The sequence below is a fragment of the Amphiura filiformis genome, chromosome 11 (genome assembly GCF_039555335.1).
Source record: "Amphiura filiformis chromosome 11, Afil_fr2py, whole genome shotgun sequence".
NCBI lineage: Eukaryota > Metazoa > Echinodermata > Ophiuroidea > Amphilepidida > Amphiuridae > Amphiura > Amphiura filiformis.
The window spans coordinates 49774915-49800184 of NC_092638.1; the positions used below are offsets into that span (position 1 = coordinate 49774915).

A 25270-nucleotide genomic window follows, 5' to 3' on the forward strand; every position below is an offset into this window, starting at 1 on the left:
TACAAATTTGAATATTCAGATTTTAAAAATATTTATAAATATACCGCAATAACAGATTCGAGTCACACAAACCACGCAACTCCTATAAATACATTTGTTCAATTTACTTCAGAAGAATTGAGTTGTTTTATCACGATTTTTTAATGTAAAACATTTTCACTATTTTATATAACACATGCCCTCATATTCGCATTATGACATGACTTCATGAATATTCTCATTTTACATAATTACTCGCGTAAATCGCAATTAGAAGTGCGCAAATGCGTGATCATTTTAATAATTATTAGTTCCAATTCCAATACATTGAGAGAAGTGCAAAACGTTGACATGAACAAAGTGCACAAAATAGTGCCATATGGTTAAGGTTATGGTTAGGGATTAAGGTTAACCGAGTAACACACAACGTCATTTAACGTTGTCACAACGTCGTAAAGTTGTTACAACGTTAAGGTGTTGGCAAAGTGAGGTGTTGAGTAACATACATGTGAAGGTTAATGTTTGATTACCGTCAGATAGGCTAAAATGATCACACGCAGCGTCGTTTAAAAAACCAAACAAAACTTTAAAATTTTACTGTTACAAAACAATAGTCGGATGACATCAGCAGAAGCTATATTTATTATTGAAAGAGTAATTTCGATATATTTTCTTTATTTTTTTTATTCAAAGTAAAACCACTGATAATTTCAGATTTAAAAGATTTATTAACAGCAAAGTCTCAACATTAATTTCTGGGTCTTCTGTTCTGCCTTGCTGATTTTGGATGTCCCACTTGGTCCCGCACTTGGTCCACTGAAGATACGGCAGTCGATCCAATAGGCAAACAGCTGCGTTGTTTCCGTGAATGGCCTGAAGAAGACAGTAGTCACTAGTCAGCAGTGGATCTCGTCCTTAAAACAAAGGAGAGGTATAGTTTTGCTTTTTTATAAAACTCTATCCGAAAAGATCTGACGTGTTGTGTAAAGCTAACTTACAAAGCTACAGTTGAATTGATATTTGAAAACTAAACGTGACACGAGCTGGTCCATGGGGGCCAAATGCGGCAAATTTGAAATTGAGATAAAGGCAAAAAACAATAAAACACATAAAATAGACATCACAGAACTTTAGAACCAAGTATGCTAGACCTATAATGTTTGTATAAGGTAATGATTATAGTAACTCAATTTTCAAATATTTCGTGTTATTTTCACATTTATGAATATTAATTAGGCCTACCTTATTTCCATAAAGGAAGTTGAATCTTATTTGAAAACTGAACTTTAATTACGTTTTTAAGTTATCATGTATGAAAGAAAAACTTTTTTCATCTCCGACCATCTAGCATTTAATACATAGGGTCTATGATGAAAATGATTAATTCAATTTTGGTCAATTTTCAAAACAAAATCACAATGTCAGGCAGTTTTGCGATTTAATATAAGAAAACAGGAAAACATAACTGTTATGTCATAGGATGTAGGGGGCTATCATTTTCTTCGGAAGGGGATCCCAAATATACGGGGAAGGGGGGTCCCAAATATACGGGGAAGGGGTGTCATATTTTTGGAAAGAAAAATAGGGGGGGTGGTCATTAAATTTTTGATGACCAAAATGTAGGGAGTCACAAGATGGCCACAGATAGTGTGTTCAAAAAGACCGATTTCAATACATTATTGTATATAGCCTGTTTAGGGGTAAGGTGCATCGGTGGTGGGGGGGGGTCATAATTTTTTTGGGGTCGCAATTTTATTGACGCTGACTTTCTGTAAATTTGGACACCCCCTTTTGAAGAAAATGATAGCCCCCTAAAAGTAATTTTCTTTCATAATATTGTAAGAGCAATAATAGACCACTTAAATATTAATGAAAGTGGTTTTACAAGGTATTCTGTATCAAGAACCAACATGTATCAATTTATTTGAATAAAACTGCCCGTCATATAGGGCGTAAATTTGACCTCAAAAATATTTACTAAGTAGCACACCTTATTTTGTGTTCAGTGAGTTTAAGTAGATAAAGTATCGCCATTTAAAGTGTAACAATCATATTTTTTGTTTTAAATAATATAGTATCAGGTGTGCAGTGGGCGCCTCGTGGAAAAACAGAGGATACCTTAAAACATCCACTGAATGATTAATCTATAGGCAAAAGAAAAAATAAAACAAACAAATCCATGAACGTTTCGAGAGGTCAAAATTTAAAATTGCTCTATAAATAATTGTTTTCAAAACCCAATTCCAGAGTAGTCCTCTGCTGTTCTGGTAATAAGGATTCAGAAAAGGTCAACATTTGGGCTCGGCGAGAAAGATTTTCTTCAATTTTGACCAAAATTGTCTCAAAAAAAGAATAGTTTGCACTATGTATAATATATTAATATGAAGTCAATCAATTCTATTAATATCTGTAGTTTAGCTTCTGTCATAGAAAGAGTTATATAGAATATAGAATTAGGCCTATATGGTTGTGCGCCCTTAACTTCAATTCTCAGAAGCATTAAAATGACATAAAGGCGCTGGAACTGACAATAGCGATATTAACACAGAATAGCAACACTGACTGCTAATATGCAATTATCAATGTGAGGCTTTGAAATTAGCGCAATTATGATAAGAATTTGTTGAAATTAGCGCAATTATCAACCATCTTTTGAAATTAGCGCAATTATGAACTAAACGTTGCAATTATGAAACTTTCAAAATGCTCCATGAAAATAGCGCAATTATGATAATAACTTTTCCAAATTAGCGCAATTATCAACCCCATTTTGAAATTAGCGCAATTTTGAACTAATGAATCTTTCAATGAAGCTCAATGAAAATAGCGCAATTATGACAATAACTTGTCAGGCGCAATTTTGCGCTACATTAGCAATTTTCAGATTTTCACTTTACCTCTTCATTGAAGTGATAATTGCGCTATTCGCTATTTTCAAAAAAATTGCGCAATTTTGCGCTAAATTGCGCAATTTTCAAATTTCAAATTTTCACTTTACCTCTTCATTCAAGTGATAATTGCGCTATTCCGCTATTTTCAAAAAATTGCGCAATTTTGCGCTAAATTGCATAATTTTCAGATTTTCACTTTACCTCTTCATTGAAGTGATAATTGCGCTATTCGCTATTTTCAACAAAATTGCGCAATTTTGCGCTAATTTGCGCAATTTTCAAATTTCCAGATTTTCACTTTACCTCTTCATTCAAGTGATAATTGCGCTATTCCGCTATTTTCAAAAAATTGCGCAATTTTGCGCGCTCAATTGCGCAATTTTCAGATTTTCACTTTACCTCTTCATTGAAGTGATAATTGCGCTATTTCGCTATTTTCAACAAAATTGCGCAATTTTGCGCTAAATTGCTAATTTTCAAATTTCCAGATTTTCACTTTACCTCTTCATTCAAGTGATAATTGCGCTATTCATTATTTTCAAAAAATTGCGCAATTTTGCGCTAAATTGCGCAATTTTCAAATTTTCACTTTACCTCTTTATTGAAGTGATAATTGCGCTATTCCGCTATCTTTATTGAAGTGATAATTGCGCTATTGCGCAATTTTGCGCTAAATGACACAATTTTCAGATTTTCACTTTACCTCCTCATTCAAGTGATAATTGCGCTATTCGCTATTTCCACAAAATGGGCTTAATTTTGCCCTACATTTTGCAATTTCCAGATTCTAATTTCCTTAATAACATACACCCAGCAGCCCAAGCGTTTGGGAACATGCTCCAAGTGGGACCAGAACGGAAGGGCCCCGCACGGCAACAAATAAACTGTGAACTGCTAATTTTTTCATAACATACACGCAGCAGCCCAAACGTTTCGAGAACATGCTCCAAGTGGGACCACAACGGAAGAGCCCCGCAGGGCAAGTAAGGAAGTGTGAACTGTTAGGTCTGATGTGTAGGTCTGATGGTTACGCATTTCATCTGGGGATTTACGGCCAAAATGTGTTTCTATTTGCTCCAAGTGGGACCAGAACGGAAGGGCCCCGCAGAGCAAGAAATAAACTGTGAACTGCTAATTTTTTTCATAACATACACGCAGCAGCCCAAACGTTTGAGAACATGCTCCAAGTGGGACCAGAAGCGGAAGAACCCGCAGGGCAAGAAAGAAACTGTGAACTGCTAATTTTTTAATAACATGCACGCAGCAGCCCAAAGCGTTTGAGAACATGCTCCCAGTGGGACCACAACGGAAGAGCCCCGCAGGGCAAGTAAGGAAGTGTGAACTGTTAGGTCTGATGTGTTAGGTCTTTCTTAAGAAATTGATGTTTATGCAGTTTAAGTGCGAACTGTTATTGAGAAATTTTGAGAATTTAACTTTACCTCTTCATTCTACTGTTCAAAGTTTACGCATACGCAGCAGCCCAAACGTTTAGAGAACATACTCCCAGTGGGACCAGAACGGAAGAGCCCCGCGAGGGTAAGAAAGAAACTGAACTGCTCATTTCTTTAATAACATACACGCAGCAGCGGAAGCGTTTAGAGAACGTGCTCCAAGTGGGACCAAAACGGAAGAGCCCCGCAGGTCAAGTAAGAAAGTGTGAACTCTTAGGTCTGACGTGTTAGGTCTGACGGTTACGCATTTCCTTCACATCTGGGGATTTACGGCCAAAATGTGTTTCTATTTGCTCCAAGTGGGACCAGAACGGAAGGGCCCCCGCAGAGCAAGAAATAAACTGGGAACTGCTAATTTTTTTCATAACATACACGCAGCAGCCCAAGCGTTTGAGAACATGCTCCAAGTGGGACCAGAACGGAAGAACCCGCAGGGCAAGAAAGAAACTGTGAACTGCTAATTTTTTTAATAACATGCACGCAGCAGCCCAAAGCGTTTGAGAACATGCTCCCAGTGGGACCATTAACGGAAGAGCCCCTTAAGGGCAAGTAAGGAAGTGTGAACTGTTAGGTCTGATGTGTTAGGTCTTTCTTAAGAAATTGATGTTTATGCAGTTTAAGTGCGAACTGTTATTGAGAAATTTTGAGAATTTCACTTTACCTCTTCATTCTACTGTTCAACGTTTACGCATACACGCAGCAGCCCAAAGGTTTCGAGAACATACTCCCAGTGGGACCAGAGCGGAAGAGCCCCACAGGGTAAGAAAGAAACTGAACTGCTCATTTCTTTAATAACATACACGCAGCAGCGGAAGCGTTCGAGAAGCGTGCTCCAAGTGGGACCAAAGCGGAAGAGTTTCGCAGAGGGCAAGTAAGAAAGTGTGAACTCTTAGGTCTGACGTGTTAGGTCTGATGGTTACGCATTTCCTTCACATCTGGGGATTTCGGCCAAAATGTGTTTCTATTTTTCTTAATAACATACATGCAGCAGCCGAGCGGGTTTTTCCATCTATTGCATTTACCCACTTGTCACGGTTCTGAAAGGGGACATTTCAAAATCCCTAATGCTTTGTACAGGGCCTTTCAGTTGAAAGTCAATTTAAAAAAAACAAAAAATACCACTCATTTGCCTTGGAGCATGTTCCGTTTCGGTCCCACTTGCAGCATGTTCTCGAAACTTTTGGGCTGCTGCGTGTATGTTATTGCAAAATTAGTTCACTAGGAAATCAAGTCAATTTCCCTGGTCATAAATACAACTTTTGCATGTTTTGTATCCAAATACCTTTCTTTTATGTCATGTTTTGTGATTTCTCCCATTGAGTGCAATAACAATGGTAAGTGTCCTCTTCGTGTGCGAGGTCGCAAGATGGAACAGCCGAATATCGGCAGCATTAGTGCATTTGCCATTTTCATGAATGATGATGTACTTCTATAAGTATCATAATAATCATCATCATGGACAGGTAACAAGCGGCACTGTGCAGTACCCATAGCAAAAAGAAAAGGTATCGGTATAGTTGCGGCTACTATACGGGATAGTATCCGGTAGGTATTCTGGAGCTATCCAAAAGTATCTGCTAGCAGATACTAGTTGGATACTAGTATCGGTATAGTGGTACTATTCCGATACTATCCCGATACTAGTATCTGATACTATATAGTATCGGAATAGTACCCGCTTTCAGCTGGCACCAATCCATGTCACATGACTAATTAGAATAACTGCCATATCAGCTTGGAGCCTAATTGCTATACAGTCAAGGAATGAGTGCCTCTGATTCAAAGGATAATATATACTGTTGTACAAGGAATTGTACAGTGTGTTCTATTTCTGGGCTTCACAATACAGGTATGGTTGTATTGGGTGACAGTTTTTGAACAGAACTTTATATTTTATCTAAATTTAGTATAAGCTTAAAAGAACATCGTACAATGTAGGCTATATCAAACCACGGAGTATGTTGAATTCTGCACCCAAGACAAAATGGTGCTCAATGCATGATGTGAATGTGTATATTATATGTTTTTAGCATGCAATTGAGCATTCATAAGGTACATTTTCAATTGCTTTTTGCCACAAATTTCAATGCTGCATGTATAATCAATTGCTACACATTTCACATTTAATGTATGTACAACTATAATCATTTGAAATTTTCCAGTGACCTTGTCCGTATACCATGTAAATCTCTGGACATATCTCTATGACCATATTTGGGCAAAACAATTTACATGCTGAAACAAATAGTATCAGATACTATCCCGATACTAGTATCCGGTACTATCCCGATACTAGTATCGGGCACTATTCCGATACTATTTGTCAGTGTCTCCCAGTAACAGTATCGGATACTATCCCGATACTATATGTCCATATATATGGGCAAAAAATTTGCATGTGAAACATATCCGGATACTATACCGATACTAATATCCCACTAGGTAGCGGGTACTATTCCGGTATTAGTATCAGATACTATCCCGATACCTATTATATTTTGATATGGGTACCGCTCTGCTATTCAAATGCGTGGTGCATCGGTTACGTGTATTTTAAATGTCAACCTGCCGAAAAGAATCATCGTATAGATCGATCCCTGTACTAAAGTCTAAGACAGAGTCGCACCCACCTTAATATTAACATTTGCGACACTCGATATTCCACTCTCTTTATCCTAATTATATTGAAATAACACACACTTGCGATATCGTTTAACAGTCTACCTTCAGACAGATCATCACACTTTTCATGCAAATGGATGCGACTATACAAATCGCGACATGTTTGTCTTCTATGGAAGGGGCCATTAATTCTTATTCTTTTTTAATTAGGAGCACCATCTGATTAACGCCAATGCAGCAGTGGTCGGACGCGATAATCTACCATTTACTTGTTCGCGAAATTGGGTTGACGGGTATTGGCGCCTACTTTCTTAACGTTTTGCTTACAGTAGGGGAGAGCGGGGAGTGTTCGCCCTAGGGGTAGGTTCGCCCACCCCTTGTTTCTCAGCACTACGGCTATCGGGGAATTTGGTGATGGCAAAATTAGGTGACAAAGGTCATTATAAACTTCTCATATTAGCTACATGACATATAGGGACGTGTTCATCGAACTGCAGCCAAAACAAAAAATTTACACCAAAACGTAACTTTTTCTTGCATTAATAATGTTGTATTATCATTGATACATAAATACAGATGGTTTTAATGGAAATCTGTATTGGGAACATATGGGATTTGTCAAAGATTAAATGCAGTTATAAACTCTTCATTCGATTTGTATTTTGCATACCCTTAAGAAAATACAAAAATGTGCACAAGGGGCACGTTCGCCCTTTGGAGGATGGGGCATGTTCGCCCTATATCTTCCCCGGGCGGACTTACCCCAAACTGGAGGGCGGACCTGCCCCATCCGCGTATTATGCAAAATATTGATAATTATACCATTAAACAAGGTAAAACAACTGAAAAGCATGTTTATTAAAGTTATCTGGTATCAGTTTTGCTCATACCACCGTTTATTTCCTAATCCATAATCTCCCCGAAGTTGTAAACATGATACGTTTAAACTCACTTTGGACCCCTACATTTTACCCTGACCCGACCCCTGCAACAAATTTAGTGACTCCCCAGAAGAGAATCAATGCCCTGTATACCCTTGCTAAATGTTTGCATTGAATATGTTATTGTTATGCAATGTTTAAACCTTTTTTGGGGATTAGGGTGAACTTACCCCACCATATGGGCGAACCTGCCCCAATATGGGGCAAGTTCGCCACTTGGCAAAACTTTTTTGTTTGCTCTATCCTGTTGCTATTGTAAGCCCTATAGTTCTGGGATTGTGGCCGTATATAGCTAAGACATAGGGCTTTCACATGGGCTAATCAGGTCATCCCTAACCTTAAAATTGACATCGCTAGGCTGGTCAGAAAAAAATAGGGCGAACACTCCCCGCTCTCCCCTATATCTTTATTTATAGCCTAGGGGTGTTTCATTAAATCATGATATCGGAAGTAGGTCAACCAGGGGGGTCTGAAATTTTTGGCAAGACAAATAGGGGCATCATAAATCTTGTATGACCCAAACGTTCCTATTTTGATGTTAAGTCTTTTGGAAAGGGGGGCCACCAGGGGGCCCCTCATATTGTGGGAAGAATAATAGGGGGGGCATAAAAATTGTGATTGACACACAAAATAAACACACTACCTGTGGTCTATATTGTTTGGCAATATTGTATTTTGTCAATACAATAGTATGTTTAAACTTGTAACTTTGTGTTTTTGATCGGAAAGATCGGATATTTTTATTGCCATGCCGATTCGAAATTCTGCACCATCGCAAGGGTGCAGAACTGTTACGTCTAATGTTTACGCATTTCGATTCCGCTACGTGTTAGGTCAGACAGATACGCATTTTCGACTTTTGAAAATAGCGGAATAGCGCTATTATCACTTGAGTGGTGCGGTAATGTGAAAAATTCAAAATTGCGCAATTTTGTCTAAAGGCCATTTTGAAAATAGCGAAATAGCGCTATTATCACTTGAGTGGTGGGGTAAAGTGAAAATTGCATAATTGCGCAATTTTGTCTAAAGGCCATTTTGAAAATAGCGAAATAGCGCTATTATCACTTGAGTGGTGGGGTAAAGTGAAAATTGCAAAATTGCGCAATTTTGTCTAAAGGCCATTTTGAAAATAGCGAAATAGCGCTATTATCACTTGAGTGGTGGGGTAAAGTGAAAATTGCAAAATTGCGCAATTTTGTCTAAAGGCCATTTTTGAAAATAGCGAAATAGCGCTATTATCACTTGAGTGGTGATGTAAAGTGAAAATTGCAAAATTGCGCAATTTTGTCTAAAGGCCATTTTGAAAATAGCGAAATAGCGCTATTATCACTTTAGTGGTGGGGTAAAGTGAAAATTGCAAAATTGCGCAATTTTGTCTAAAGGCCATTTTTGAAAATAGCGAAATAGCGCTATTATCACTTGAGTGGTGGGGTAAAGTGAAAATTGCAAAATTGCGCAATTTTGTCTAAAGGCCATTTTGAAAATAGCGAAATAGCGCTATTATCACTTGAGTGGTGGGGTAAAGTGAAAATTGCAAAATTGCGCAATTTTGTCTAAAGGCCATTTTGAAAATAGCGAAATAGCGCTATTATCACTTGAGTGGTGGGGTAAAGTGAAAATTGCAAAATTGCGCAATTTTGTCTAAAGGCCATTTTGAAAATAGCGAAATAGCGCTATTATCACTTGAGTGGTGGGGTAAAGTGAAAATTGCAAAATTGCGCAATTTTGTCTAAAGGCCATTTTGAAAATAGCGAAATAGCGCTATTATCACTTGAGTGGTGGGTAAAGTGAAAATTGCATAATTGCGCAATTTTGTCTAAAGGCCATTTTGAAAATAGCGAAATAGCGCTATTATCACTTGAGTGGTGGGGTAAAGTGAAAATTGCATAATTGCGCAATTTTGTCTAAGAGCCATTTTCACCAAACCGATTTTCTTCTAAGTCTAAAAAATACACTGATAATAGCGAAATTAGCACTTTTTGATAATAGCAGTGCTATTATTGCAATTATGTGTAGAAACGAATGACAAAATAGCGCAATTGCGTCTAGTATAAAAAAGAGCGCTAATATCGCTATTATCAGTTATAGCGCCTTTCTCTAAAATGAGCAGAAATTTGCATAATTTTGGCTAAATTTGAATTGGTCATGATTAGTAATGTTATTTACTGCAAGTGTACCATAGATGGGAGAGATCTAGTAATTTTTAATTATTTTAAGCAGCCTTTTCTTACAGAAACACTGGCATGATTTTGCATGTAAATCGAGTCAATTATTTGAAATCAAAAGGATTCTCGTATTCAAAATGCAATTCGATATGTCTGATGTGCTCTTAGGTCCTACAAAAATACGTGAAAACGTCGCCATCCCGAGCCTTTAAACCCATAATATACGATTCGGTTTAAGTTATAGCATTCTGGTTCGGGTAAAAGCGGGATCCCGCAACGCGTCAGATTCTTTGCTTAAAATTATGAAATAATAATTTAGTAACAACTGTCAGGTAAGTTTGGTCCATTTTAAGGCGAATTGCGAAATAATGAGGTAAAATGCAAGAAACAAGACATACTATCTTGGCCACTCTATTAATTTACACATTCATTCAAAATTGTCATGTTGTCCTATAGCTATACATGCAAACGCAGCAATTTCGGCCCATTCTAATTGAGTCTAAGTTCGGACATGTGTAAAGATTATATATGGTCAATATTGAGGACGGAGACTACTTCCGATTTAAAAGAAATTAATGTATCACTACATTTTGCCACAAACATGTTAATCCTTTACCATGCTTACTTCGGCATAACTTGCAGTGGCGTAGCCAGCACTTTTTCAGAGGGGGGGGGCAAGACAAATTTTAAGGGGGCGCCTTTTGGCGACAAAATCAGTTACAAATGAAAAAAATTGCCATATTGAAGCTAAACTGGTTAAATATGGCACAGAAAGTGAATAAATTCGCGAAGCGCGCAAAAATTGGCACTTTTTAGGTTGAAATGGCAAAATATAATGTAAATTTGGTCAGAAACACAAAAAAGTCTAAAATGTCGGGGCGGTCACCATCCCATGGGGGGGGGCAAGAGGGGGCAAGACATTTCACAAAACCCGGAACAAGTCGCCAGACATGTTTTTAAGTGATAGGCCTTTAAAGATGGCATTCCCATAAAAAATGAAATTTTTAATTCTTAATTTCATGGTATTTGACTGTGGGACTAAGTGGACTTTCAATTCCTTGAAAGTTCTTATTAAAAAGAGGTTTACTTAATAAATAACAGCTGAACTACAACAATCCCTATTCAACCCTATGTAAGGTAGTAAACTAAATTTGTACATTACTCAGAATAGCAATTTGGCAAAATTGGCAAATTCTGTTATAATTTTTTTAAATTTCTTAAAAGCTTATATTTTTTTATTGAAATCATGAAATGTCAAAAATGCGACTTATTCCTGGTTTTGTCAGAGCGAGTCACATATGTTTTGGTATTAATAACAATCAAATCGGATCGACTCGATTAGTTGGTCACCGATTGGTAATGTGATTAAATATTGGTATATAGCTGCCGATCTTTAGGTGATCAGCTCATTACTCTTTCGAAGTAGGACTTCATTCAGTCCTCACAAACTTAAAATATGCAAAACAAGCATTTAAAAAAAAAGCGGCGAGTAATAATTATGTTTCTGTAAATAACCCTTGCACAGTATTTTATGTAGGGCATGAGAGCACATTATAAACACACCAAATTGCATTCTGAATACGAGTAATGTCCTGATGATATCAACATTTTCTCATCTTGTGAAATTCGCGATATAATACAAATTTTTCGGCAAAATTAAATTAAAATTAAAATTTGTGACATTTAACAGGAAACTTTATAAAGCTAATGCTATGTATTGAACTTAAAGTGTCTTTTAAAAGGAAAGGCCGACCATCATATGAAAATGTTTACCTTTTGTATTGAAGATATACATGAAGTTTCCCAAAAGGCCTAAAATTTAAATCTTTTGGTAAAATAATGTATATCTTCAAAACAAAAGGTCAAAATTTTCATAAGATGGTCGGCTTTTCATCCCAGCTACATACACTTAAGTACATAGCATTAGATTTATAAAGTCTACCTACTACTTCGACAACTTACCTAATGCAAAATGTATTGGTGCAACTATAGTCTTCACTTCCCCTCACGATTCCGTTTCATCCTCTGTAGTGTGAAGCCTTCAATAATGTTCAATTTCTGCTTGTCTTGTACATCCCTTGTTCCGCTCCCATCTTTATGATTTTATATAATCGTGCAATCTTCTTTTTGCCTTCCACTTCTCCGCTTTGCAGGTCTTCAGATATCAGTGGTTTTTTTGGTCCCTCTATCATTGCATGCCCACCTCTACTTGTCATGCTTGTGTATAGCTTCGTTACGGATCTTTTCTGATGTAGGCCTACTTGATTTCGGCAATAGTCCTCCGATGGGTCTATGAGTCTCCGTACGGCATAATGCAAAATAAAATTAAATAAAATTAATAGAAAGATGATTGAATGCATGGTATTCATTTTTAATCACTAAATTTCGAATAATATTCGGGTTTCTACGGCGTAAATAGTGGAACACTAAAATCACTATGTACTCCAAAAAGGGGAGACACTCATGCACGTTACACTATAAGGGAGTGCTCCCCCGGTTGAGGTTGTCGAGCATGATTTAAAAGCAATAATGTAAAGTTTCTGTGGACTTATATACTTTAGAAAATTGTTTTTAATTGTACATTTCTCAAAATTGCATGACACTAAATATATATTGAACCCTTGATAAATTGTTCCATATCTTAAAAAGCATCCACGGTACGAAAACAAATAATCATAAATTATGTGTCCACCTAAATGCACAGAACTCATCAGATAAATGATAATGTGAAACTAATGACTTGGCGTTTGAACTGTTGACCGTTTTTACCTCGGGATTCCGGAATTTTATTCAAAATATTGGATTTTGTCACATTTACACCAAAGTAGATTTCCATTTAACAAGGAATTTCATTTTAGTATGTAAATGTACAATGCTATCGTCTTAAAATCGTAATTTTGAGAAAAAACGAAGGCCCCATTTGAGCAATTTTACGTTTATGTAGCGTACATGTACATTATGTTAACTTTCCTATTCAACTATTTCTTAATGTATAGAAGCCACGCGGATATATATTTATCGTGCAGAAATGTAGACCATGGAATGTAGGCATAGGCCTACTAAACTTTTCTGTAATATGGTTTTTTTTTGTATATTGTCGTATGGTCTAGGCCAATACCAAGGAGGTTTTTAATAAAATATAATATATTTCTGGCACAGGGTGATGAAATCAACATAAAACGCGTATAAAGATAGATTATATTTTCATCAGAATTTTAGAGACCAAGCATATCTGTCCGTGTGCTGGGTTATGGTTACACTGCAAAAACAGTGTCTAGAGATTAGGCCTAAACACCATTCTAGACACCTATCTTGTCCTTGATTTGTAAACATGTTTAAATGCTAAATATAATTAGGAATTTGGTGTCTTGTTTTAGATATTAAACAATGGATGTTTTGAAGTTCGACACATGTTTACAAATCGAGGACAAAAAAGTGTTCAATCTCTAGACAGTTTTTGCAGTGTATATTAGGTGAGATTTTGGGATAGGTTAGGTTAGGTTGTGCTATAACGGATAAGGTTATGTTAGGTTGTGCCATGCTTGGGTTATGTTAGGTTGTGCCATGCTTATGGGTTATGTTAGGTTGTGCCATGCTTGGGTTATGTTAGGTTGTGCCATGCTTGGGTTATGTTAGGTTGTGCCATGCTTGGGTTATGTTAGGCTGTGCCATGCTTGGGTTATGTTAGTACGACTAGGCTATTGGGGACCGTTCACAAACACTTGTTAGGGGGGGGGGGCTGGTGCAAAAAGGGGGCCCTGAAAATTTTGGACCCTCCTAAGGGGGGGGGCTGAAAAAAGGACCAAATTTTCCTGGAAAAATTATATAAAGTTTATATGCTTTTCTATGGCCCATAATTTTCATGTCACAAAGGGGGGCCCTGAAATTGTCGAGGTCTGTAAAGAGGGGGCCGAAAATTATTCGCGATGAAATATTTTTGCATCAAGCCCCCTTACAAGTGTTTGTGAACGGTCTCTTATGTAAAGTAATGCTAGGTGCGTTTAAATAAGTTAAATATATTGATATATTATTAATTGGGCCAACAATATACATGTAGAAAGTTGTGTTCCCAGCAAACATAAAAATGTTTCAAAACATTATTAACGTTTTGATTTTAGTCAAACATAAAATTACATTAGGCCTATATGAAATTTTATTAAAAAATATTTTAGGCAAACATTTTGTAAACACTTAACTTCAACATCCCTCTGTTAGAATGTTTTTCAGCAAGTTTTCAAAAATGTTTTTGAATGCTATTAAAATATTGTAGGCCCTACACACTTCATACCCTTAAGTTTAAATAACGTTTTGTGGTTGCTGGGTTTACTATAAGGCACAATCAGGTTATAGGTTGAGATACACTGTGTTGCAAAATATAAGATTAGGTTACACTGAGAAGACTAATTCGTCAAAAAATATGGTTTAAAAACATTTTTAGTGCATGAGCATGACAAATTTATGATAAATATGGAATTAAATATGGAATTAAAATTAGTCATTTAATTTGTCATAGACTAAACTACATTGTCATTCATTAATTTGTCATTCATTAATTTGTCATTTTATAAATTACTCATCAATTCGTCATTAAAAATGAGTCGTGAAAATATTTGTAATGATGAATATTAATTTGAAATGCTATAAATTGTTTCCTCAACATTCCAAGCACATTTCAGCATTTTTGTCTTTAATGATAAATATTTCTGTAAACATGGTTCGTTTTGTTTACAGTTCAATCCAACATTCCAAATGAACTTGTTCAAAGATAAATATTTCATTTACATTGACTAATTTTAATTTGTCAAATTATACCACATTTTTTGACCAATTAATCTTTTCAGTGTATGGTAGGATAAGTAACTTGCAATTTACTGTCATTTTGTTTGGAAATGGGCCCAAAAATACCGAGAGTCATAATATTTTGATATACTAAAATATAGGGTTTATAAAATCGTTAATAAAACGGAAGTGTGGGTCTTTTTTCAAATACAATTGAAAATGGGTTCATGATGAAGTTGAATGCAAGGAGAGCTCTCCTCTCATCATACCTTTGGTCACACAAATGATCAACCTCAGATTTAGAGATTTACACAAATTGAATCTGGTCACGTTAATTTTTAATTTTACTGGACGCATCTCCCAAAGAAAATGGCAGTACCCTTAATTTTGTTAGTGTTTTTTTTTAATACAGAAGGTGTGAATCAGCTATATTAAAATTGAAATCAGATTTGCACGTTCTTTCCACGATTTTGTAAAACTCATTAACGTGGATTTCACCCTGTATCAGAAATGTAATCGATTGTATTATACTAGGCCTATACCCACCACATTTAAATGTCAAAAAATTTGATTTCATTATCACTTAGATGTGATGAACATCAAGTTCAGAATCAGCGTGGTCTTCTACGTAAAAAAATACTTGAATGGGAAAATGAACACAATGCACACGTGCGCTAATAAATGTAAAATTGCTCAAATCAAAGCACTTGTTTTTTCTGAAAATTAAAATTTTCAAACAATTACAATGTACATTTAAATACTAAAATAAAACGCCATGTAAAATAGAAGTCTACGTTGGTGTAAATGTGACAGAATCCAATATTTTGAACAAGATTTCGGAATCCCGAGGTAAAAACAGGCAACAATTCCAACGCCGAGTCATTAGTTTCACATTATCATGATGATTATCTGATGAAATCTGGACATTTTGATGGACGCATAATTTATGATCGTTTGTTTTTGTTCCGTGGATGCTTTTGAAGATAATAGTAAATTGATCAAGGGTACAATAGATATTTAGTGTCATGCAATTTCGAAAAATGTACAATTTCAAACAATTTTCTAACATATAAAGTCCACTTTCTTCTCATGCTCGCATGTTTTGTGGGAATGGGTCACAAATAGCAAATTTTAAAAGAATATAGGGCTACTTAACTTTTTCAGAATAATGATGTACACTGCAGCTATGTCCATCAAGATTTCAGTCTTCTGTTTTCCCAGTCAGTATCTTACCAAGTCGCTCCAAACGTCTTTCGTACATTACGCAAGTCATGTTGTTCCTGGAAAATAAAAAACATGCATGTTACTAAAAGCCAGAAATAGGTAAATCGATCTTGAACAATGATGAACGTCACAATTTTACTCATTAACTTTGTCGTCTAAGTCTATGATGATGGCTGACGATGATGATAATGATAATAGTGACGATGACAGATGATGATAGATGACAAAAAAAAACAACGATGATACGGGTGATTATGATAAAGATGGTGATTTATTTTCTTGTTTTGTTTATTCATGTTATTATTTTGTTTTGCACCGTGGCACCTATGTCCGAAATTGACTGTCATTTTATTGGTAGGCCTATCATTACGAATTAAAAATTTAATCATAATAGTGATGTGACTGTGAACAAAATTTAAGCAGATAAATGACAAATAAACCAGATCACTTACCAATCTGACACTGGAATTTGCAAATATTAAGACGACCTGAGTTTCCGAGCATCCTTCTCTCGTCTGCACCACAGCCTGTTTGATTCCTATTTCGCGCCACTTGGTCTAAATTGGTCACTTGGCGTCATCGTCATCACATCTGCGCATGCTCAATTGGTAATTCCAATTGAAATCCATACACCCCCTATGGAAGACATGACCTTAATCTTCAACACAGGGAGTATGAATTTCAGAAGGATCACTTGAAAGGGTGACTCAATTTGAAACCTACACTCCCTGTGAGAGAGATTAAGGTCATGACTTCCAGATGGGGTGTGTGCTTTTGAACTGCAACAGCCCAATTAGAAGATTAAAAGCTGAATCGAAATCCTGTAATAGAATAAGAATAGGTCTACACTTGACCCGCCTACTTGACATGGATACTTGACTACGTGCTTGACTATATCAATCGATCAAATGCAAATAAATAAATTAAATAAAAACTAAACTAAATAGAAATTAATTAAAGAAGCAAATAATAAAATAAAACGAACTAAAAAAATAAATAAATAGATTAATTAATTAGTCAGTTAATTAGTTAATTAATAAAAAATAAATAAATAAATAAATAAATAAATAAATAACAAAAATAAATAAATAAAAATAAAATAACAATAATAATAATAATAATAATAATAATAATAATAATAATAATAATAATAATAATAATAATAATAAAATTAATTTAAAAAAATATTGATATAGGCCCCTATAAATTAAAATAAAATAAACTGAATGATTTTCTTTCAGAAGTCGAAAATGCATCGACGAAATACTTCCTATAGCACTTTGATGAACGACTTAAACTTGATATCAGCAGTAGATAGGGCATTGATATGAACTACTCGCTATTAGCAGTAGATGGCGCATTGATGAACTACTTGCTATCAGGAGTAAATAGCGCATTGATGAATTACTTGCTATCAGGAGTAGATAGGGCATTGGATGAAATACTTGTTATCAGTAGTAGATAGCGCATTAGTGAACTACTAGCTATTAGCAGTAAACAGGACATTGATGAACTACTTGCTATCAGCAATAGATAGGGCATTGACGAACTACTTGCTAGTATTAGCAGTAGATAGCGTATTGATGATGAACTACTTTGCGCTCAGCAGTAAATAGGACATTGATGAACTACTTGTACTTGCTATCAGCAGTAGATAGCGCATGGATGATGAACTACTTTCTGTCAGGCGTAGATAGCGCATTGATGAACCACTTGCTATAGCAGTAGATAGGGTATTGATGAACTACTTGCTATCAGCAGTAGATGGCGCATTGATGAACTTTTTGCTTTTGCTATCAGCAGTAAATAGGACATTATGAACTACTAGCTTGCTATCAGCAGTAGATATAGCGCATTGGTGAAGTACTTGCAGATAGGGCATTGATGAACTACTTGCTATCAGCAGTAGATGGCGCATTGATAAATTTTTTACTATCAGCACTATAGGACATTGATGAACTACTTCTACTTGTTGCTATCAGCTGTAGATGGCGCATTGATGATGAACTACTTTGCTATCAGCAGTAGATATGGCATTGATGAACTACTTGCTATCAGCAGTAGATAGAGCATTGATGAACTACTTGCTATCAGCAGTAGATATGGCATTGACGAACTACTTGCTATCAGCAATAGATAGGGCATTGATAAACTATACTTGCTGAGTATCAGCAGTAGATAGCGTATTGATGAACTATACTTGCTACCAGCAGTAGATTGATGAACTACTTGCTATCAGCAATAGATAGGGCATTGACGAACTACTTGCTATTAGCAGTAGATAGCGTATTGATGATGAACTACTTTGCGCTCAGCAGTAAATAGGACATTGATGAACTACTTGTACTTGCTATCAGCAGTAGATAGCGCATGGATGATGAACTACTTTCTGTCAGGCGTAGATAGAGTAGCAGTACTAGATAGGGCATTGATGAACTACTTGCTATCGGCAATAGATAGGGCATTGATGAACTACTTGCTATTAGCAGTAGATAGCGCATTGATGATGAACTACTTTGCGCTCAGCAGTACTAGATAGGGCGTTGATGAACTACTTGCTATCAGCAGTAGATAGCGCATTGGTGAAGTACTTGCAGATAGGGCATTGATGAACTACTTGCTATCAGCAGTAGATAGCGCATTGATGATGAACTACTTTGCGCTCAGCAGTACTAGATAGGGCGTTGATGAACTACTTGCTATCAGCAATAGATAGGGCTTTGATAAACTATACTTGCTATCAACAGTAGACAGCATATTGATGAACTACTTGCTATCAGCAATAGATAGGACATTGATGAACTACTTGCTATTAGCAGTAGATAGCGCATTGATGATGAACTACTTGCTATCAGCAGTAGATAGCGTATTGATGAACTACTTGCTATTGCAGTAGATAGCGTATTGATGAACTACTTATTACTTCTTACTACTACTTATAACTACTTCTACTTGCTATCAGTGGTATATAGATAGCACATTGATGATGAACTACTTTGCGCTAAGCAGTACCAGATAGGGAATGGATGAACTACTTGCTGTCAGGCGTAGATAGCGCATTGATGAACCACTTGCTATAGCAGTAGATAGGGTATTGATGAACTACTTGCTATCAGCAGTAGATGGAGCATTGATGAACTTTTTGCTATCAGCAGTAAATAGGACATTGATGAACTACTAGCTTGCTATTAGCAGTAGATAGCGCATTGGTGAAGTACTTGCAGATAGGGCATTGATGAACTACTTGCTATCAGCAGTAGATGGCGCATTGATGAATTTTTTACTATCAGCACTATAGGACATTGATGTTGACTACTTGTTGCTATCAGCTGTATATGGCGCATTGATGATGAACTACTTTGCGCACAGCAGTATACTAGATAGGGCATTGATGAACTACTTGCTATCGGCAATAGATAGGGCATTGATGAACTACTTGCTATTAGCAGTAGATAGCGCATTGATGATGAACTACTTTGCGCTCAGCAGTACTAGATAGGGCTTTGATGAACTACTTGCTATCAGCAGTAGATAGCGCATTGGTGAAGTACTTGCAGATAGGGCATTGATGAACTACTTGCTATCAGCAGTAGATAGCGCATTGATGATGAACTACTTTGCGCTCAGCAGTACTAGATAGGGCGTTGATGAACTACTTGCTATCAGCAATAGATAGGGCTTTGATAAACTATACTTGCTATCAACAGTAGACAGCATATTGATGAACTACTTGCTATCAGCAATAGATAGGACATTGATGAACTACTTGCTATTAGCAGTAGATAGCGCATTGATGATGAACTACTTTGCGCTCAGCAGTACTAGATAGGGCATTGATGAACTACTTGCTATCAGCAGTAGATATAGGGCATTGATGAACTACTTGCTATCAGCAGTAGATATGGCATTGGTGAACTACTTGCTATCAGCAGTAGATAGATCATTGATGGACTACTTGCTATCAGCAGTAGATAGGGCATTGCTGGACCACTTGCTATCAGCAGTATAGATAGCGCATTGATGAACTACTTGCTATCAGCAGTTGATAGCGCATTGATGAACATTTTGCTATCATCAGTATATAGCGCATTGATGATGAACTACTTTGCGCTCAGCAGTACTAGATAGGGCATTGATGAACTACTTGCTATCAGCAGTAGATAGGGCATTAATGAACTACTTGCTATCAGCAGTAGATGGCGCATTGATGAACTATTTGCTATCAGCAGTAGATCGCGCATTGATGAACTTTTTGCTATCAGCAGTAAAAGGACATTGATGAACTACTTCTACTTGCTATCAGCAGTAGATATGGCGCATTGATAATGAACTGCTTTGCGCTCAGCAGTACTAGATAGGGCATTAATGAACTACTTGCTATTAGCAGTAGATAGCACATTGATAATGAACTGCTTTGCGCTCAGCAGTACTAGATAGGGCATTAATGAACTACTTGCTATCAGCAGCAGATAGCACATTGATAATGCACTGCTTTGCACTCAGCAGTACTAGATAGGGCATTAATGCACTACTTGCTATCAGCAGTAGATGGCGCATTGCTGAACTTTTTGCTATCAACAGTAGATAGCTCATTGATGAAGTGTTTTGCGCTCAGTAGTAAATAGAACATTGATGAACTACTTCTACTTGCTATCAGTAGTAGATAGCACATTGATGATGAACTACTTTGCGCTAAGCAGTACTAGATAGGGAATGGATGAACTATTTGCTATCAGTAGATAGGGCATTGATAAACTATACTTGCTATCAGCAGTAGATAGCGCATTGATGAACTATTTGCTATCAGCAGTAGATAGGGCATTGATGAACTACTTGCTATCAGCAGTAGATAGGGCATTGATGAACTACTTGCTAGCAGCAGTAGATAGTGTATTGATGAACTACTTGCTATCAGCAGTAGATAGCGTATTGATGAACTACTTGCTAGCAGCAGTAGATAGCGTATTGATGAACTACTTGCTATCAGCAGTAGATAGCGTATTGATGAACTACTTGCTATCAGCAGTAGATAGCGTATTGATGAACTACTTGCTATTAGCAGTAGATAGCGTATTGATGAACTACTTATTACTTCTTACTACTACTTATAACTACTTCTACTTGCTATCAGTGGTATATAGATAGCACAACTACTTTGCGCTAAGCAGTACTAGATAGGGAATGGATGAACTACTTGCTGTCAGGCGTAGATAGCGCATTGATGAACCACTTGCTATCAGCAGTAGATAGCGCATTGGTGAACCACTTGCTACCAGCAGTAGATAGGGCATTGATGAACTACTTGCTATCAGCAGTAGATAGCGCATTGATGAACCACTTGCTATCAGCAGTAGATAGCGCATTGCATTGATGAACTACTTGCAATCAGCAGTAGATAGGGCATTGATGAACGTTTTGCTATTAGCGGTAGATAGCGCATTGATGAACTACTTGCTGTAGGAGCAGATAGCGCATTGACCAACTGCTTGTTATCAGTAACGCTTTGATGAACTACTTGCTATCACTCAGCATTACGCATTAATGAACTATTTGATATCATCAATAATATGAAGTGTAGGCCCTATGTTTCTATAAAACGTATCCCAAGCCTGCATTTCAAATTGAACTACACACTTCCCAAGATATTTTTTTACCTGAGTGCTATCACTATTTTTCAGCCTTTAAAAAGAAAGAAGAAGAAGAAGCAGACAAATCATGTACCGCGTTGAAAATATAGGCCTACCGCATGTTTGCTATGTTTGCCAGTACGCCAGGCCTACTCTCTAAATTCCTAAGATTTAAAAAAAGGTCTAAGAGACTTGTTAGAATGACAAAACCTTTCAGAGACTTAAAATTCAAATCTTTATTAGAGTAAAATTTAAATCCATTAGATTTGAATTTTAAGTCTTTTCAAGGTTTTGCCCTTCTAATAAGTCCCTGGAATTTAGAGAGTACCGGGCCAAATTCTCAGGGAAGTTTAAATTTGCACAAATACAGGCCGACATAATGTGACTGGAATATATATTCTTGAAAAATGCGGTGAAAAATGTTTTTTATTTTATTTTATTTTTTTCATTAGGCCTACACTCTACCTCTATAATTATGTTAGCCTAAAATACTGTACGTTGCTGCATGTTCAGTTCCTTTACTCCGTACGTCCGTAACTTCGATTTTGACGAGATACCGTAGGTCAAAAACTTTTTTAGTCCTCCTGTGCTTCGAACCCCCTGAGATAAAGTTGAATTTTTTTTACCCCCTTCAATTATATAGGTCAAAATATTTTAGGCCGTGCGTAGGCCAATTTAAATACCCTCCTCCTCCCGCCCAAGAAGTTGAAACTTTTTTTGGACCTAAATAAGTATTTCTCCTCTGTGGTATTTCCATTTTCCATTCAAGTGATGTGCGCCCTGAAGTAGGGTTGAGCTATCCGATATTATTGGACGATTTCCGTTGCTGATGTTGTATCGCCCATCACTGTCAACAAAAACGTGAAAACGCATGCTGCAAGATGTCGAGTTGTCCGATGAAAGCTAAGTAAGTATGAAATGTACAAATAAATGAGTAATTGATCGAATCGATTGTATCCAATTGTAGGAAAATATAGTTTCTTTGACCTCCTTCATACCGGGCAATGATTTAGTTAGTTTAAAAAATGTGGTGCGTTGGTCAAGTTTGCACTGTGACTGAACAGGCTGTCGAATTCAGCAACCCTACTAATTTATAGTAGTAGTCGATATATACATAGCATACGGCTCAGCATAGCTCGAGCATGCAAGATACCATATCTAAAATACAGGTTTACATTTACAATCTTACATTATCTTTCAGCTAGGACACCGCCTGCATCTTCAACAGTAACAACATCTCTTGAACAATAAAATTTTGCGTGCAATTTTAGCAACATTTTTGATGCAATCGCCCGCCCGTAGACGTAGTGATTGGCTGTGTTAATACTTCTGAACTTCCATTGCTTTACATGGTGTCATTTGAGCAACAGGCTCGAATAAATCGCCTGTCCAATTGCCCTTGGCAATTAAAAATTGAAAATACTATCGAGCAAGCTAAATCATCATCTATATCCAGGCTGGACACATCACACTACCGTGTGATGTGTCCAGTTCGTCGCCGAACTTACATATAAGATGGAGAGCTTAGCATAACGGCCTGCCTATTTACGCTTCCTGAAAACACTCTTGCACATAACATACAAAACCACAAATTCACTAACTTCAACTTGCACTACCGACACCATGAAAAATATTTTAATTATTACCGATCCTTCAGAATACTTGCAAATATTGGCAGTTTCATAAAATCCTGCTGCTGAAAATCGTAAATTCCACAATCTTCTGTCAGATCCAGGTCAGTATATCACAGGTGGGCGAATCTACCAGCGTGACAAGACCAGAGATAATAAAAAGGATGAGAGGCCACGCCGTACAAATAGCTAGCCTGATTGGCAAGCGTCGTCGCTGGCCGGATGTTCTACGGTCGTGTATGATGAGTAGGCCCCCTAGAGACCATAGAGCCCTATATAGGGCTCTGTGGAAGAAACGGTTCCTAATTTTGAAGCCATGGATAATATATTCATTTATACGAGAACCATATTTTTGTACCAATCACAGAACAGAATTTCACTTACTCACAGCTGTCAATCATTCTTGTGAAACGTAAGCTCCGCCTAGTATCAAGGTCTTCTTTTGCGCATTGGTTGTGCGCATTAACTAGCCTCCAGCACAAATCCTGTGCACACGATCAGGTTGGATGGGCGGTTTACGCCTGGTTTACACAACAGGAACTGCGATGCATCCTAAACTGGATCGTTTCCGTGTATTCGCATTGCATGGTGGGTAATCGCCTGCCAGTTTGCGTAGCTCCACGTTCACAACAGTTTAAAATCAACACAGGTAAATCCATATAAAAATTAACATGGACACAAAATTGACATAGCTTCTGCTTATGTAATTCAAATAATAAAATAATAAAATGTTATATTATCATGATAGATGCACGTTTTATTAAAACTTGAAAAGATTATTAAGTCCAATAATTTGTTTGTGTTAGCTTGCACGAGTCACAAAATGGCGACCCATCACGCATTTTCTGCATGTGCCGACATTAGTAACTCATAGTGACTGTCCTCAAACTAGCGCCAGTGTGTCTCAGGCCTGATAACGACCCCAGGTAATTTTATGCAGAAAGTTTTCTTGCGAACAGCTGCAGGTGACAATTAAACAATGAACACGGCTTGTTTATGTACATGCGTGGGGAGGCTTGTACGTCAGCTGCCGTGTTTTGGACATGTTCCGGCGTAAACAAGTGTCGTTTTTCTTCATGAAAAATACCAGCGATGACCAGTTTTTGTGGGCTATTTGATTTACAGGTATGTCGGTTCGTCATAGGGTAGAAATGATAGCTGTACAATTTGTATAACATACAGTTTAACATAGGCCTAAACATTTATGGGCACAAATCGACCTTCCGTATTATGCACAAGTATGTGGAAGTGGCAGGCATAATCATCATCACTCAGGCTGAGTCTCAGGCCCAAAATTTTATTATCATGCAATGACGGCATTACGACATGCATATTTTAGTTACATTAATAGTAATGCAGACAAACATACAAAATATATTTCCAGACTAATGCAAGCTTGCAACTTTCCAACTAATTTCCACTGTTATTGATCGCATGCTATTCCCCGAAGCATACTAGAAGTACTAGAATTACATGCTTGTACATGATCCCCCACATCAATATCTAAATGAGAGTGAGACGAATGCAAATTGACCTCATTAATAATTAAAGTGTAAACGTGGTCGTACGGTATCATACACTGCGATATGCATTCTACGTGTTTCGGGGTCATGGAAATATGTTGTGCCTTTTCCCTGATCCCGAAACATGTACATTGCATATCCTATACTGTATAATACGACCATTTGTGTATAGCAATCCTGAATTATTCAGTGCGCGCGGTGACTGGCCGTCACAGGCCTGCCCTGGGAGAGGGAGTATCATTTTCGTACATATAGTATGAAGGTTTTGCTTTCCACAATTTTAGTCACATCATTCAATACGCAACAATATAAGACCAAAGCCAGTTCAGTACCCCTATCCATTCTTGAGATCTGTGACAAAATGTTTGAAAAAAAAACCAGAAAACATGTAACACCGCCACTTTTTCCTATACCCCAATTTTCCCAAAAAAGTCATT

The 25270-nt window shown here is 36.9% G+C and overlaps 2 protein-coding genes across 2 annotated transcripts in view; one reads left to right on the forward strand and one right to left on the reverse strand.

Moving 5' to 3' along the window:
- Positions 1 to 23422, reverse strand: part of LOC140164946 (diphthine methyltransferase-like) — a 145980-nt gene extending 122558 nt beyond the window's left edge. The window contains exon 1 of the mRNA XM_072188346.1: positions 23326 to 23422. The gene's annotated coding sequence lies outside the window, so the exon portion shown is untranslated. The remainder of the gene's footprint in view (positions 1 to 23325) is intronic.
- LOC140164945 (transducin beta-like protein 3) overlaps positions 22439 to 25270 on the forward strand; it is a 48099-nt gene continuing 45267 nt past the window's right edge. Inside the window, exon 1 of the mRNA XM_072188344.1 lies at positions 22439 to 22586. Within this exon, the coding sequence (XP_072044445.1) occupies positions 22561 to 22586 (26 nt within the window). The 5' untranslated portion in view covers positions 22439 to 22560. The remainder of the gene's footprint in view (positions 22587 to 25270) is intronic.